Here is a 17,583-nt window from a genome sequence, read left to right as displayed (position 1 = left end):
TTTTTTTTTTTGTTTTTTTATCCTCACCTGAGGACTTTTTTTTGCATTTATCTTGAGATAGAGTGGGAAGGAAAGAGGAAGGAAGAGAGAGAGAGAGAAACATCCATGTGAGAGAGACACATCGAGTGCTTGCCACCCACACAACCCCAACCTGGGCCGAGGACACACTGCAACCGAGGTAGGTGCCCTTAGCGGGAACCGAACCCGGGCCTCTCGGTCCGCGGGCTGACACTCTAACCACTGAGCCAAACCGGCCAGGGCGCATCCCGCCCTCCTGATCTCCCATCCCTGCTTCATTTCTGCAGACCACTCATCACCATCTAAGATGCTATATATTTTAATTACTTATTCATAAACATAATTCTTTACATAAAATAATACAACTCAAAATATAAGCTCCCACTGGCAAGCATTTTTTACAAATCTGTTTGGGGCACTGCTCCCGCCACTGCTCCTGAGACAACAGGGGCTGAATAAATATTTGTGAGATGATGTACGAGGTGCTAAGCAAACAGATTTGGCTAAGATATTCTTCCTGCTACTCAGGTGGTAACAGTAGCCATGAATGTTGCTCCCAAATGACGTCAAGCCTGACCAATTATCTCCGCGATGGTCTTTGCCATTGGTCATAATCTTACAAAATCATTCCCAACACATTTTTAGAACAGTGAATTTCAATTTATTTATGAGAAGAGCACATGCATGTATAATCTAGTTTAGACAGAATACAAAGCCCAGAGAAAGACTAGGAAATAATGTGGGAAGAGACAGCTTGGGAAAGTCAAAACATTGTTGATAATATTTTGAACAAACCTGGGGACAGAGCACATCCCTTCTGCTATCACTTTATGCCGTCAATATTCACAACCTCCAAAAGCATTCTACTAAATTTTTTAGTACATTACACAAGACAACAATTTCCTATAAAACATCTTTCCTCTAACATTCTATTAATGAAATAAATTTCCACTGTCATCCCTTTTATGTGACCTAGTCCATGAGATAGTAAAATCATTTTTGAAAAAAAAAATTGTCATAACAGGCATTAAAGTTGTATTTTAGAGGTGACATTTAGCATGCCAACATCAACTTTATGAAGAATATTTTATTCTGCGATGAATAACACAAAAGTAGAAATCATTGTGTTTACCATAGAAATAGTCCATGTGTGTGTAAGGGCCTTTTCCCTGGCTTACTGATCAATACTTCCTTTCTTAATTGAGAAAGATGCATCAGCACTGAAGTGCTTGATGAAGAACCTGACTTAACTACCAAATTCATCAAAAGGAAGAGAAATTAAAATGCTCAGTCACTGCCCTGGCCGGTTTGGCTCAGCGGTTAAAATGCTCAGTCACTGAGGCTACCCTGCAAACTCCAAGAGCTGGACAAGGGAAGTGCGTGCCACTCTGAATGGATACTCAAGTAGGTAATCCTCGTTTCTCCAGTTTGCATGTCCTCTTTGCCAAATAAACGTCTGATATGTTTGTTTGTTACCAGAAACAATAGGAAGAGACATGGGAGAAAACAAAGACACCGACATTGTCCTCGTCCTTTCAACCCCATTCAAACGTTGGCATTTAAACTCCTTCGTAAGTTAGAGTTGATATTCTTATAATAAGCTTTATCAGTCAACGTCTCCAAATAAATTAATCCAGCAAACCTAATAATATAATATGACCCTTTCTAAGAGCAAAGTGGACCCACTGTTAGTTTTAGCTTTGGGGTCCTCCGCCAGAATATGTTATAAACATTGTCAAAAATGGTACACAACAACCAAGTCAAGAAAGGGTTTCATTTTTGTTGGCTTGAGAACACCAAAGCCATCACAGGTTTCTGAGAAATGGTCCCAGTTCTCCCAGTACACCAGGAGTCCTATCTTGCAAAAGCAAAAGTGATAAACAGCCTGAAATGTCAGCGCTGTGCCTTGAGATGGCAGCCAGCATCTTCCCCAACCCCTTGGCCCAAGTAACATTACAGAACATGCTGCCAATCTCTGCTCCCGTCTTCCGGAACTCCAGCCAAGAGTTAAACATTACAGGAATTTAGTCAAAGCAACATTAACTCATCTGATCTGGAAATCCATTTATAGTTTCAGGACTTGGAAGTCTTCTGAGATCCAATATTCTCCTCTTTCTTTTACTCCACACTTCCAATCCATCAGCAGTCCTGTAAGTACCTCCTTAGAAGTAGTTCCAGAATCCAATGACTTTTCACCTGCTGTTCTCCTACCATCTGGTCTAAGCCACCATCTTCTCTTGTTTTGACCATTCTGATAGCCTCCTAACTGGTCTTCCTGCGCCGCCCTTGCTCACTGCCATCTCCTCTCCATATTGTTGACTGAGGCGTCCTTTTAAACTACATCAAATCATGTCACAACTCTGCTCAGAACTATCCTAGGGTTTCCTATCTCAATCTCACCCAGAGGAAAACTCAAGTCCCCTCAGTGGCTTAGAAGGACCAATTTGACACCTTCCTTCCACAGTCTCTCTGACTTCATCTCCATCCCTCTTCCCTGTACTCTCTGATCCAAGCACACTGGCCTCTGCTGGCCCGAGGACACACAAACAGCATAGACCTCAAGGCCTTTGATTGCTTGTATCACAGCCTAGAAACCCTTCCAACAGAAGCCTGTGAACTCACTTCCCTCAGGTTTCTGTCCAAATGTCACTTTATCAAAGAGGCCTTCCAGCATCATCCCAATAAAATAAAACCATCCCCACCCACTCATCTCCCCAACATTCTCTCCTCTACTTGCTCTTCTTTATCTTTCTCCGTAACACTTGATCACCACCTGTCACACTGGGTGTTTATGTCTCACCTCAGTATCTAGAACAACTTGAGCACCTGGCAGGTGTTCAACTAATACTCATTGAATGATAGAATAAATGAACGCATTATTCATAACCATAATTCTACAAGGTATATAAAGTGTCTAACCAGAAAATAGAGTCCCCTGAAATAAACAGTAACTAAGGAACCAAACCATCACTGATACTCATGCTCATTACTCACAAATGCTTAAATGAATCAAAATAAAGATCCCCTTGTTTAACACAGAACAACAAAAAAATCTCCCTAGAATCCATTAGAGATTGCCAATCCGACCTCTTTTCTACATTTCTGGCAACATTTAAAAATTATGGCCCTCCCCCCACCCTCTTTCCCCCAGACTGGGAGACTCCTCTCCTTCTGTTCATTCCCATTTGGAGCTGAAAAGCCAGAAATAGCTGTTTACTTCATTGTCCTCATTTCCCTTCATTGTTGCCATTCAGTTCTCCGGTGGCTACCCTGTTGTGGATGTGTTTTTCAAATGAATTCTTAATACGTGAGAAAGAAAACACAACAAAAAGACCTTGGACACACTTTTAAGCAAAACATATTATAGGATCTTTTCTTTAAGGCAAACTATTTGTAAATTGGCTGTAATACAGCTCGTGTATACCATCCAATATTATTCTCATAGGTAATAATGTTAAAGAGCTGGAGAAAGAACACACTGTACAAAACTGAAAACTTTAATTTATTAAAATGTGAATAACAATAATTATGCATGTAGAGCTCTTCCTCTTATGAGCCTAAAAAAAATTATCTAACAAAGGACTCAAATCATATGATCTCTAATCAATCAGCAAGTAATTTTGAGTGCTTGACCCACAATTTCTGCTTTCATTTTTATTCTAATGCAAGGCTCTCTAATACAAAGGACTTTATAAATACATCTACTAAATAATGTCATGCTCACCCAATAATTATGAAACAAAATATGGACAATTTTCATATAGTGGTAAATGCATATTAGATAATTTTCTCAATAAAATGTACTGGGGAAATAAATCTCAAATATATTGGCAAAAAGCCATTAGGTTGGTAGTGCACCCAAGAATAACCATAGATTAACTGAACTACACATTTTAAAGCAACTTTGATATTGCGTTAACCAGAAGAAATAGAGTCCCCCATTTAAAATGACTGTGGAGGGACCAAAGGCACTCAACCGTTCCTTCCCACAGAAGTTTTTCTCTAGATAAACTACCCCAGTAGAATGAAACCATCATATGAATTACCAAAAAATTTTTTAAATAAATATTTCCAAAATTCATTTGGGTTTGACTTTGTACTAAGTGTCATTATTCGTCTATAACAGTAATTACACCTGAGCACATCAACTTCCCATGAAAAGAAATAGCCTAGAAGAAATGTGCTGGATTGAAGGGGAGGAAATAGCTCAGTATTTAAGTCAAATTTTGATGCAGCTAATACTACAGGCAGATATTCAGATATTGACCAAAATTCTACCTTTTAAGATAAAGAATAGATTGACACCAAAACACATGCTAGCTAGCTACTCTACTAGTGAGGAAGGCCACAGTTCCAATTGACCTGGGATAGCCCCACTAAACACCCGTGATCCCAGAATCCCCTCCAGTTGAGCATTTGTCCGCCTAGACCAAAGTATCCCATGTGGATGATAACATACATGGTACCTGTAAAATATATTCTGTATTTAAATGTGAGCAATAAATGTTGATCAACCCCTATTTGCACCAGCCTCATTCAATCACAAATTCTAACACACTTTGATATTTCTCCACCCCAAAATCATGACAATCCTCACCGCTGAGTGCTCAGTAAAGATTTGTTAAATGACTTTATTGATTAATACCTTAACATCATCAGTCCAGGAATAGATTTGGAATAAATTTGCCTACTCTGGAAAGAGGTTCCAAAAATATGAGTTGATTGAATAACAGTGAGGATGGCAGAAAGATCAAAAGCGTTAACCACTGTGTATCATACCGTCTTCTTGCTTGCTATCATGAAATTTTCAGATAAATGGTTGGCATTTCTACATGTTCTCAGGGGAAGGAGAGAGAAGAAAGGAGGTGTTTTCTTAACTTTTATATCTAATGTAAATTGCAACTCCACCAGTTTCTATTCCATTCTCAATAAAGAAAAATGTGATAACTCAATTTTCACCAGTGAGTACTGAGGTTATACTCAAACCCAATGTCTCTATTTTCTATTTTTAATAGTCTTACTTAATCTGCATCAATCCTTCTATTGCTCTCATTCTCTCTCCCTTCCTCCCACCCTCCCTTGAAACAGTTTCCCCTCCAGCTTGTAGGTGAGTTCGTTTGGGTCCCCGGCTGTTGTCTTTGGCAGAATGATAGCATCTGTATTCTAGACCATGAGGTATTCCCAAAGGCAGCAAAACATATACCCTAACTCTTGCAAGGAAGAATACAAAAGCTAAGTATGGGGCACCCCAGTAGAGCCTACAGCGGACACAGGGCTTACTCTGTCCATGGGGTAGAGTCATGAGTGCCTTTTTAGTCTTGCCTTACTGTCACCATGATGAGTGGACAAGATGGGCTACAGGAGAAGAAACAAAACTTCCAAATGCTTCTCAAGAAGCACTTAAGGGAAGTGAACAAAACAGGTTCTTTTTGGCACAAGCTGCTATGTCCGGCCGGTGCTGCGCTGGAGAGAAACAACCCCCCTATCCTGGTCTAGTGACAACAACATTGCTGTCAGTTCCTAGTGACAGTATGCGATTTAGGGAGTACAGACAGACAGCTGGGCTTTTGATGTGTATTTGTGAAATCGAGGAAGGCTGAAGAGGTGTCTGTGGGAAGGATGGAAGGATGATATTGTTAGAGACTTGCTTTTTCGGGGTTGAAATGCTGAGCCCTCCCATTCTTTTTCCTTCTACCCAAGAACATTGGGGACCAGTGAGTAAGCAGACAATGGCAGCCACAGGTGAAGCACAGTTCAAGTCTTAATAAGTAAGGTCTCATGAATGGAGCAACACAATGTCAAACTGTATCAAGTGACTAGTACTCCTTATGTCAATGAACTCCCATGTGAATTAAGTTCGAGAAGAGCTTGAAACCACAGGCTCATGAAAAAGAAACGTTTCTCTCATAAAAGAAGATAAAGACTTCTCAGATGATAAATTTCACTGGATTTCTTCTTTCATTTTCTTTTCTGTATTTTTAAAAAATTTCTCTTTATGGTTGAATGGGGACCAGCATACTTTCATAAAACAGTAATTAAATGTAAATGAGAAGGGGTTTTAGTTAAAAGGCAAATATCGAAAGAATATGTTTTTCGAAAACTTCCAATTATATGCTGTACATGAGAGAAATATCTTAACAGTAAGGATACCTGGATACGTTACAGACTTCTTTCAGTAATTGGTAAGAACCAGCAGATACACGTTCTTTTCACGTGCATTCAGAACATTTACAAAAAGTGTCCCCACCGTGGGCAGTAAAAGCAACCTCCACCACCACAAAGGACTGAAATCATGCATATCATGTTCCTTCACCACAGTGCAATTAGATAAAAATAAATAACTGAAAAACCGTATGTTTGGAATTTAAGAAATACAGTCTAAATAACCTATGAATCAAAGAAATTATAGTATAAATTAGAAAATATTTAGAACTGAACAATAATAAAAATTCTATGTATCAAACTTATGGATATTTGCTTTTGGCCATGACGGAATCAGTGATCAGATTGACTGTCTTGCTTGAAACAAAAACAAACAAACAACAGGTAACTACATCCTTCAGGGCTGAGTAACAAAGAAGCACAGGAAATGGGTCCATCAGAGAATCATCTTTCATTTCCAAGGGCTCCGTGCATCAGTGCTGTTTGTCCCCTCTAGCACTGAGGAACCAGCAATGTGCACGTGCAAATATGAGTGAAGAATGCACGTGTCCCCTGGGGGAATGTCCTCGCTCCCTCCCTGGCTATCGCCGAACATGCTGCCGGGCTGGGTGCACTTGGCTCTCCAAGTGCCGTGTTCCTAGTCCTGGGAGGCCCTGATATCAGGTGCAAAACTGAAGGCCCAGAGAGCCTAATCTGCCATATGAAAGGGAACACAGGAGAGGGCTTTGGGCAAGTTTCTACCTACCTGGGAATCGTGGTCAGGATAATATGTAGCTCACGCAGTATCATTTGGCAATGAAACCCCATCTCTAACGTCGTGGGCAGTTGAACAAGCGGGGTGAATGCTTCTGCATGTACTGCGGACAGAGCTCACTTCCTTCTGTACATCCGCACTTCTCCGGTTCGGAAAAGCTTTTGGTGGCAAGGGTTACTGCTCTCACACATCACTCCCTGGTCTTCCCCTGGCTTCTCCTCCTCACTGCCCGTCTTGTGCCCCAACCCCCGCGACACAGACTCCTTCTTCCCCCCACACCCTGCACCTTCACGCCTTCCGAAAGGACAGCACACCTTCCAGCATCCTGCCTGCCACATTCCTCCTCGCCCCCCAAGATCCAGCTCAAATGCCACGTCCTCGGGAGGTGACGCTGCTCCTGTTAGCTTCAGTCACAGTGGGGTGACCCTCCCACAGCAGACTAATCAATCCTAGATGATAATCTTTGTCAGCTGTGTTTATAACTTGATACTCTCGTACACACATCTCCACGTGTGTTCCTTGGGGAGTGGGACTAACCGTTTTTCATTTTGTTTACCTAGTCCCTAACAGACCAAGGCATGCCATGGCATTAGTGATGTAAACTTCCAGATAAGATCAGGCATATGTATACGTTCATAATATCAGTTATCCAAACAAGAATTTGATCGATCCTTGAAACATGGACACACAGACACGCACAAAATGCCTTGGTACTTATAGCTTTAAATACAAGAACTAGTCTAAGAATTGATTTTACTATAAACTCAAGGACACATATATCAAGTGTATTAGAATCACTGCTGATGGGAGAAGGGAATGGGACTGGGGGATGGGGATAAATGTATCAACAGATAAATTTAAAAGAGAGGCCTCTGGTGAACCGATAATGACCGTGAGCCATAACCTGAGAAGTGTGATTGACTTCACCTTCTCTACATAAACTTTCAAATTAAAAAAATGAAAATGTAATGTGGTCCACAGGCACCGTGTGGGAGCAGCTCAATCCTCTGAAATCTTTTCTAAACCGTGATTCTCCCACGTGTGAAACACTGATGCCAAAAACTACTTCTCTCGTGAAAAGAAATCTATTCATTGAATTGGAACCCATTTATTTTTAATGCAAAAAAAAAGGACTTCCAGGAAACATAGTGTGATGCTGTATTGCTTTTTTTTTTTTAAACACTCAAATTAATAATGACTAAAGTTGGCCATCAAATATCTCTTTTCAGTTTGATAAAGCGCTAGAGAGTTCTGTAACCCAGGGAGGAAGCACTGTAGCTGATACAGGCCAGGAAAACAGCCCCCACAAAACAGCAAATAAGAAATCTAGGTGCATCAGTCTTTACAACATACCACGAAAGAAACTGATAAAGGCAAGTTGTGCAAACAGTGGTATAACCGGCAGTGGCAGGAAGAAGGAAGAGAGAAGAAACAGAATGAAGTCTCCCCTTTATCATCAGCACATACATCTCGGTTGAGCTCTGCTGTAAACATGGAAGCGGAAGACGGCAGCAAAGCGGGTGCCGCTCTGATTCCCATAGTCTCTCTGCGCCCCAACCACATGAAAGGGCCACTGTCCAGCAGAGGGCTTTGCTGCTACTCTGTGGAGCTGATGGCAGCCCTCACCACCTCTGCCTCCCGTGGACACAGCGTGGGACTCAGCTTGGTCTCCAGTGAAAACTTCTCGTGCCAAAGTTAGGGTATTTGAAGCCAGGCATGCCCGACCACCGCCCTCATTCCTGCATCCCGCTCTTTTCCTCTCCCCTTCCTCGTTACCCAATGTCCATGAGGATGCTTGTAACTGCCTTGGAAATTCTAAATTACTGACAAAGGTCATTGCCTTTCCATCTCAAGTGGAAGGCACTTTGTCTCTCTTCTTAGTAAATCAAGGATTGTGACATTTACTATGATATTCAAAAGACCAATAAGAGAGAGGCAGTAAGACAAAGTGGACAGGATCAGAAGTCAGACAGACCAGGATGGAAATCAGGATCTGCCACTCCACTCAGGAGAATTACATAATTCCTCAAACCTCAGTTCCTTCGTCTGTAAAATGGGGCAGTAATAGCAGTATTCGCTCCTACAGTTATTATGAGGATAAAATGATATATACATGCAAAGTACCTGACATATACAAAGCATCAATAACTGATCTTTATTATCATGCCCCCCCCCCACACACACACACGATCAGTCAGACTTAAAACAGTTAAATGCTAACTCTCGACATGGGGTTCGAAGGGTCAACAAGAAATGTCTGTGTCTGACTCCAAATCATCCTGCCTGAAACCAGGTTCAAGGAGAAATACTGGCAAACCCAGTACCAGTCTAGAGCTCTAGCCTCCGAATCACTGGGTCCATCCTCATTTCACCACCGCAGATAAACCGCAGAGACCCTGTCACAGGTGGGGCCAGGCACACGGTGAAGCTGGGGCACAGGTTTCCTAGTGAACCTGGTGCTTCCTAGGACCTGCCAGGGTTTCAGCAGTTACTTGACTCCTACAGTGTGCTCGGTCCTGTACTAAGGGTCTGAGTGCTATGAAATAAAGCTGCATCAGAAGTGAACTCTGACCTTAGAGAGTTTTACAGCCTGTGAGAGACATTCTCCCCATGTCCCTTGAGGTTCTCAGGACAGAGGACAGGTCGGAAGGCCTCGGTCTTAGAACACAGTTCAGAGCATACAGCCGGAGTCAGCCCGAGGATCCCGCACACACCCAGTCCCCTGAAATCATATCTGTTCCACCCGTTTTCTTCTTCCTCTGACATGCACAAATCCTTAGGTCTCATTAGGCAGGTAGTATCTCAGGACCTCATATCCCAGTCTCTTACAAATGTAAACTCGGTCATTCCATCCAACCCTCACCACTGCGTTTCCAGGTTCGGAACCAGCCAACCATATTGCTAGATCAACAAAGACCAGTTTTCTTAAAAAAGAATTTAAACATTCTGGCTAGAAATGACTCTATTTGTTCCATGGCCTGGAATGAACCCTGAAAAGCAGCACTTGACTATCCAGCACATGTTATTAAATTCCTAACCCCCTCCCCAAAACAGTAGGTTTAATCCTTCAGAATTAAAAAAAAAAAAAAAACTAAACAAAAATCTCTGCCACTCCTTCTACAAGTTTCAGGGTATCAAAAGGGGTGGTACTCAATGCCTTCAAATACAATTTCTGAAAATAATCAATATTTTCTTCAAATGCTATGGCAAGGCAACCAAGTCACTTGGTGTGACTTGCTGGCAAGCTGCACGGTGACTTGATTTCTTTAATATTTCCCTCATAGTAGCAGCCATGGAGCTAAGTATGACTAACCCACTCTCCCCAGCATCACACGGGCTCCAGATGGCAAGAAATACATTCCCTTCACTCTTGCCTGAAAAGCTATTCTGATTTTTGTTTTCACCCGCAAAAATTGTTTCATTCCAGAAAGAAAAGGGGTGGGGGGAATGAATGCAAAGAGGAGTACAGGTAGGGAATTACTTTTTTTTTTAATGGGGTGTAAGCACTGCAGCTTTAAATCTTACTGCATCGAGCCCTGGATTCCTTCCATAACCGAGCTGCAAAATGGTAACAAGAAAGAAGGAAAAAAATACCTCTTCCTCCCTCCCGGCCAGCCCTTCAGGCAGCTCCCCAGCAGGACAGGCAGCAGCGAGCCCATCCCCCACGCCCTCCCAGCTCACACCTGCACCTGGTACAGACCAGCCAGGCACCGACCTTGGCCCTCAGGCTTCGCCTACATCCGGGGGTCAAGGTCAAGGGCGAGGGCTTCCTTGCACCTCCCCAGCCGCCCAGAGCCCAGGGATCAGATGGCAAAGTTTCAGGCCCCGTTGCGGCCAGCGGGGCTCTCTCGGCCCCTTGCCCTCCGGCACCTGCCGGATCCGCCCTGCTCAGCACCCTGCCCGCCGGGCCCGGGGCGCGCAGGGTCCGTGGACAGTGCCCACCTGGTCCCTACTCACCCCTTGCAGACATGGTTCGGGCAGCAGGATCCGAAGCAGGGAGCGCAGAGGAGAAACTCGGCAGGGCGTGGGGAGGAAAATATCTCCGAATGGCTCACCCGCGCGCACAAGCGCCCGCCCGTGGAGAGGCGGCTCACAGCTCAGGGACGCCTCTCACAGGACACCTGGCCGCCGAGGGACGCCGCGGCCGAGGGGACCTCCACGGGGCGTGGCAACGCTGACAGCAAGCTGCCCGCGCGGGGCGGGGCGCGCCTCGGGGCCTCCCCTGCCAGCCCCGGTCCAGTGGCCGCTGGGGACGCGCTGTCCGCTCTGCTGCGACGCCAGGCGGGGCTTTTGTCCCCGAGAGCAGTGGGGTGGGCAATAGGGTCTACGTCTCCCCCTCCCCAAGTCTTTCATTTAAAACAATAACTAATAACAATGTTGTTGCTGTCATTAGTGGCTTTCCGACCTCCTGCTTTGGTCCCAGAGAGAGAAAGTAAGCGAGCTGTTCTGTTGCTTCTCCTGGGCTTAAATGATGCCTTTGAAAGGAAGGGAAGACCACTGTCGCCTGAGGGGCTTGGCCCGTAGGGGGAGAGGCCTTGGGCGGTGCCCGTGCAGGTCAAAGCAAAATCAGAGACCAATCAGAGACCAGTGACCCCTTCAAAGTCAGCTGGGTGCGACGGGGCGGGACTTTTCTCCAGGGACCCTTGAGGTGAGTCCTGGAGAACAGGGCTGACCCGGCTCAGTGTCTTGAATCAACAGACAACTAACCTCTATAGTCCAGCGACTTTCAACCTTTTTGATCTCATGGCACACTGAACTAATTACTAAAATCGTGCAGCACACCAAAATATATATACATTTTTTTGCTGATCTGAAAAAAAATTGGTATAATTTTTATTCATTCACACCAGACAGCTATTGTTGTGGTGGCTGTTGTCATTTTTTTTAAAAACGTTTTATTTGACAATCTAAGGGAAAAGAGGTCAGTGCCCCTGACTAAATAGTCAGGTGTTGCTTGTGGCTCACTGGTTGAACATCGTCGCTGTAGACACATTTGATTCACTGCATTAACTCTGAAGTGTCCGGCTGGGCGGGGAGGGGCTGGAGGGTAGGGTGAACACTACACAAACCCACTTTTTCTATCTATTAGGGTAAAAACACGAAAATGCAAAAACAATCTTCGACTGCCCTGGAGTTGTATCAACTGGAGCCTGATGCTATATGACAAAGGCCACCAGATCCAGAAGTTCTGAGCTGAAGAAGTGGGATTCTAAGCGTTGAGGAGAACAGGTGCAGTATTTTAGACCTCTAGGGCCAGTGAAGAGTTCCAAGTGTCAGGGAGTCACACTCACTCCCCCGTATTCTATTACTCTCACAATAGAGGTTCTAGTTATTGTCTGTGTAGGCACTTTCCAAATCTACACTGATCTGATGGGAATTGTATATTAGGTCTGACAAATCAGAAATATTCAAAGCATAAGTGAACAGAATAGCTCTACAAAGAAATAATTGGTTGATGATTGAGCATCATTAAAGAAAGCCCAATCAAATGATTATGCAGGAAAGGAAATACTAGAAAAAGATAAGTCATGAGAGTAAAAATGTTCAAATTCAACTACCAGCTACAAAAGTTAACTCATTATTCATCCATTGTGGTAACATCCCTTTCAATGTTTTCTAGGTAGAAAATTTTCCAGTTGCTTCAGTCTCAAAACAAGTCTTCTTTCCCAATATCCCATTAACCTTTCACCCAAAGGATGATTACATGACTAGCCTAGCTGCTCTCCCTACATCCAACCTTTACCCACTCCAGTTTACTCTGCCTATTGCCTTGAGAATTGTTTTTATAAAACACTATCTATAACATGACATCTTCATACTCCAAAACCTCCAGTGAATCCCCAGTGATCTCCAGATAAAGCCTCAACATTTAAAAGTGTCTTCATCCACATCATTAATTGAGTCAACAGAATTTTATTGAACATATACTATGTACCAGTCTCTATGATAGATATCTGAGTCATAATGGTGAACAAGATAGACATTGTCTATGTCATTGTCTGTGTCTGTTGGGGCTCATGGTCTACAGAGATTTTAAGCTTTTCTACAGTTTATGCTCTCCTACCTCTCCAGCACCACCTCTAGCAACTCCCCTAAGCAAATGCTCTGCTGTAGACAATACTTTCCCCTGTTTCATATTAATATCATAATATCCAGTCTCCCTCATTCTCATTGCTCTTTACAAATGCCTTCCTCCCCACCCAAATTAACTTATATACCACCTCCTCATGAAATGTTTGCCAGCTGCCTTAATCCACAGTGACTTCTTCATTCTCTCAACTTCTGCAGACTGTATTTTCAAAACCATCTATTTTTCTTAATATATTGGTTTGTGTTGGTATTTAACTGTTTTTGTTGTTAAGCTTATTTAATGTATTTCCTGTCTCCCCAAATGATTGAAAGCCCCTTAAAATCAGAGACTTGGATAGTCATGTTGAATTGAATTTGTTCTGGAAGTATATTACAGAACATATATTATACCAGACATCATACTAATAAGATACAGATGTCCCAGAATTTGTGCCTTTCTACTTTTATCCTTGTAATGAATATCCAGTCCTTTTATTTATTTATTTTTTTATCCTCACCCGAGGACATTTTTCCATTTTTTTTCAGATAGGGTGGGAGGGAGAGAGAGAGAGAGACATTGACGTGAAAGGGACACATCGAGTGGCTGTCTCCCGTACGACCCAACCAGGGCCGGGGACAAACTGCAACCAAGGTACATGCCCTAGTGGGAACTGAACCCGGGTCTCTCTGGACCACAAGCCAACACTCTAACTGCTGAGCAAAACTGGCCAGGGCTCCAATCCTTTTCTTTAATGGCTATAATTATCCTGGTATTTATAACCTTATACCAGAACTATAGGTATGATGCAAAAGCCTAATAATGAAGAAATCTTACTTTTATCCTTAAGATGCCTATAATAGACTATACAAGTGCTTATAAAATATACTCACATATAATTTTAAGTGTGAAATGAGACACGTTACACAATACTGTTAAGCACACAGATAGTACTCAGTACCAGATTGACTGGAAGATTGAAAAATGGTAGGTTTATTATCAAATATCATCTTCAGCAAAAGAAAGGTTTCCCTACAAATTTAATTTTAGTCTTCTTCAGGTTAAGTATCGGTTCAGGTTAAGCATGTGTGTGTGTGTGTGTGTGTGTGTGTGTGTAATATACACATGTATATTCCATATATATATATATATATATATATATATATATATATATGATATGCTTATAGTTTGAAGTTATGATACTTTGAAATGCTTTCTAGGGTCAAGCACATCATCCCAGAATCTCTTCCTATAATCTTAGAAATCTGAAACTAATTCTTCTAACCACATGGCAATCAAGTTCCTTTTAGTAGCATGAACATTCTAACAAATTGCTCACCTAAAATAACTGAAAATACTTTAGAAATCATTGCAAAAGCAAACTTAAAGCATATGCAATTTTAAGAGAAACGTTAAGTGCAAATTGTTAAAGTCAGAAAATAAAGTATAATTTATTGGTTGAAATTATTAAAAAGAGTTTATATAGACCAAAGGGAAGAAACACATTCCAGTGTGAATTGGATAAAAAGATATATTACTATTTGACTTTTGCCAAAAACACCCTTTCACCTTCTAATGGAAGAAAACTTAGTATGTTATTAGTGTTTTCTATTCTTTATTGATTTTTAAATGATTGAATACGGAGTCTTACTCACACAGCTTTTCAACTGCTGACTCACCATCACTTCTCATGCTGACTCTAAACTCATAAATAATATGAAAGTAATTCTGTTTTCTATATAACTTTAAGCAAAAAAATAGGCAGACTAAACTACTCAATAATTTTTCAGCAAATACCTTTATAATATCTACCATGTTATAGGCAATGAAAAAAGCATGGTAAACAAGTAAGGTAAGGACCCTATCCTCATGACATTTACATTCTGCTAAGGAAGTTAAATGATTTACAGGGTAAAAAAGCTAAACCTTAGACTTTTCATTAATCCAGGACATTAAAGGGGGCTAAAATGGTCCCAGATCAGTAGCATCCATGATACCCAAAGGAAGCAAACAAAAATTTTATTTTGATGAAAGCATTCCTAATTTAGATCTCCAGAATTCCATAAATGATCAACCAAAAATAAGGTGATAATCAAAGATTACCAATCACACAAGGTAACAAGCTACTCTGAGTCAGAATAAACAACACCTATCTGATATAGATATTAAGTACTTCAGATATTGTAATTCCAAGTTAGCAAATATAAGAGAGGAAATGCATAAATAATAAAGTAATGTAATAGAAGACACATATCAAAAAGAGCCAATAAAAAACTATAAAAAAATAACCAAGTAAGTTTCAAAAAGAACCAAGTAGAAATTCAAAGTTATCAACTGTTAAATTTTTAAAAAATCAATGGGTATATGAAACAGAAAATAAGTTGGAACCAAAGAAAGAATTATTGAAATGGAGGATAAATATTAAAAATTATTTAATATAATTAAATTAAGAGTACAGCTATAAAAGAATAGGAGATAGATAATACAAAAGAGAGATTAAGATATATGGAGAATAGGATGAGATGGTCTAATAATAGAATTCTTAAGAGAGGATAGAAAACAGGACAGATAACATTTGAGGAAATAACAGCTGAGGACTTTATTTTTAACAGAAAAACATAAATGCATAGACAAAGGAAATATAGCATATCTCAAGCAGGATGCATAAAAAGATATCTAGACCTAGACACAGAGCAATGAAGTTAAACAACACTAAAGACAAAGAGATCCAAAAAGCAGTCAAAGAGAAATGACATAGCCTAGAACAAGACAACAAACTTCTTGAAAGGAATGATGAAAGTCAACGACAATGGAACCCTGATTAGCCTATTCAGGCATACCTTGTTTTGTTATGCTTCATAGATACTGTGTTTTCTTCACCCTCTAACCAAACAACATGATTTAGGACACAGAGATCACTGTCCTGGGAGTCTGACATAGCTGGTTGTGGGACAAAATACCAACTTGTGAGGTAGAAGAAACTATGTACAGAAAGAGTCCAAGGATTGCAGCAGTCCCCCTGAGACTTTACTGAGAACTAGGCTGCACATGTAGAGGGTGAAGCTCCACAAGTGTAGGTAAAATGAACAAAAAGTTGAAAGCTGAACAATATGTATGGTTCACACAGGGCTGGAAGATATTTGCATTCTGGCTAGACACAGTGCAGATTCATTGGTAACAATCTTAAGCATTCAATGGACTTAGTAGAGAGGCTAAAATACTGCTGGAGTAAAAAGGTACACTCCATCCACCCTAGTAAAGCTTAAATCAAGCATTCAGGGACCAAACAAATCTATAAATTATTTAATTGCCTATAGAATAGAGAATAATACTCTTAAAGGAAGATAAGACAAACCAGAATATATCATTTAGGGATAAATAATCGTATGGTAAATTACTTTTATTAAACAAGAGAATTCTTTAAACCACACAACAACACAATTATGTAACAGGATTTTTTGTAGCCACAGCTGACTGGAGTGAGGACCTGACCCAGGCTGAGCATCCAGTTCTCTTTCTAGAGAATCTGGATTGAAACAGAAGACACATATTAGGGACTTTCAACTGGGAAATGAGGTGCTTTAAACTGAATTATGTCCTCCAAAATGTATGTTGAAGTCCTATTCACCCATGTGATGATGTTTGGATAAGGGACCTTTGGGAGATAATTAATTTAGATGTGATTATTAAGGTTGGATCTTCATCATGGAATTAATGCCCCTATAAGAAGAGACACCAGGCTGCTCTCTCTCTCTCTCCCTCCCTCCTTCCTTAACATATGAGGACACAGCAAGAATACTCCGATCCGTCAGTCAGTAAGAAAGCTTTCTTCAGAAGCCCACCATGGTACCTTGATCTTGGACTTTCAGCCTTGAGAACTGGGAAATAATCATTTTTCTTGTTTAAGCCACCCAGTCTATGGTATTCCGTTGTGGTACCCTGAGCTGACTACAGCAGATACACAACTCTGTAAAAATACTAAAAGCCATACATTTGACATTGTTTTTCAAAGTGAACAATAAATTACCATAAGCCCCAGGTCATTCCAGTCCCAAACATCCCAGCTGGGAGACCATGGGCAAGTCATTTAACTTCCAAATTCTATGATTAAGAGATTAACAACTTTAAATCCTAGCTCTCTCACTTGCTACTCCTGCATTGGTAGGCACAGCCTCTATAAACCTCAAGTTTCCTCATCTGAAAAGTAGTTGCTTCCTCTTTGGGATCTTTTATGGATCCAAAGAGATGATGAATGCTAAATATGCTATCATATAATCTAGCATATAATACATTCTTGATAAAATTACCATTTGCTGGGCTCAAAATGCACATAATAAAAATAATATCCACCTCACAAGGTTATTGTGTACAATAATGTATGTGAGAAAACTTTTAATATAGACCATTGAACAAGTGGTAATTTTTACTTGGTTGATAATGGACACGTTGTGTGGATCCTACCCCTCTATATCCACATTACAGACCTAGTTTCCATTGAGGGAGCTAACTAGTGCCTGAAGACACCAATCTACTTGTCCATCACTACTCTGAAACCGGTGTTCAGTCCATCTCAACCTCCTAA

The 17,583-nt window shown here is 41.2% G+C and overlaps 1 protein-coding gene across 1 annotated transcript in view; it reads right to left on the bottom strand.

Annotated features, from left to right (window-relative positions):
- Window positions 1-10,986, bottom strand: part of ABLIM1 (actin binding LIM protein 1) — a 265,955-nt gene extending 254,969 nt beyond the window's left edge. Inside the window, exon 1 of the mRNA XM_036265699.1 lies at window positions 10,892-10,986. Within this exon, the coding sequence (XP_036121592.1) occupies window positions 10,892-10,904 (13 nt within the window). The 5' untranslated portion in view covers window positions 10,905-10,986. The remainder of the gene's footprint in view (window positions 1-10,891) is intronic.
- Between the last annotated feature and the right edge of the window lie 6,597 nt (window positions 10,987-17,583).

Source organism: Molossus molossus, unplaced genomic scaffold, assembly GCF_014108415.1.
Source record: "Molossus molossus isolate mMolMol1 unplaced genomic scaffold, mMolMol1.p scaffold_m16_p_17, whole genome shotgun sequence".
In the NCBI taxonomy this organism is placed as follows: Eukaryota; Metazoa; Chordata; class Mammalia; order Chiroptera; family Molossidae; genus Molossus; species Molossus molossus.
The sequence above is the reverse complement of the archived record's forward strand: the minus strand, read 5'-3'. Positions and strand labels throughout refer to the sequence as shown.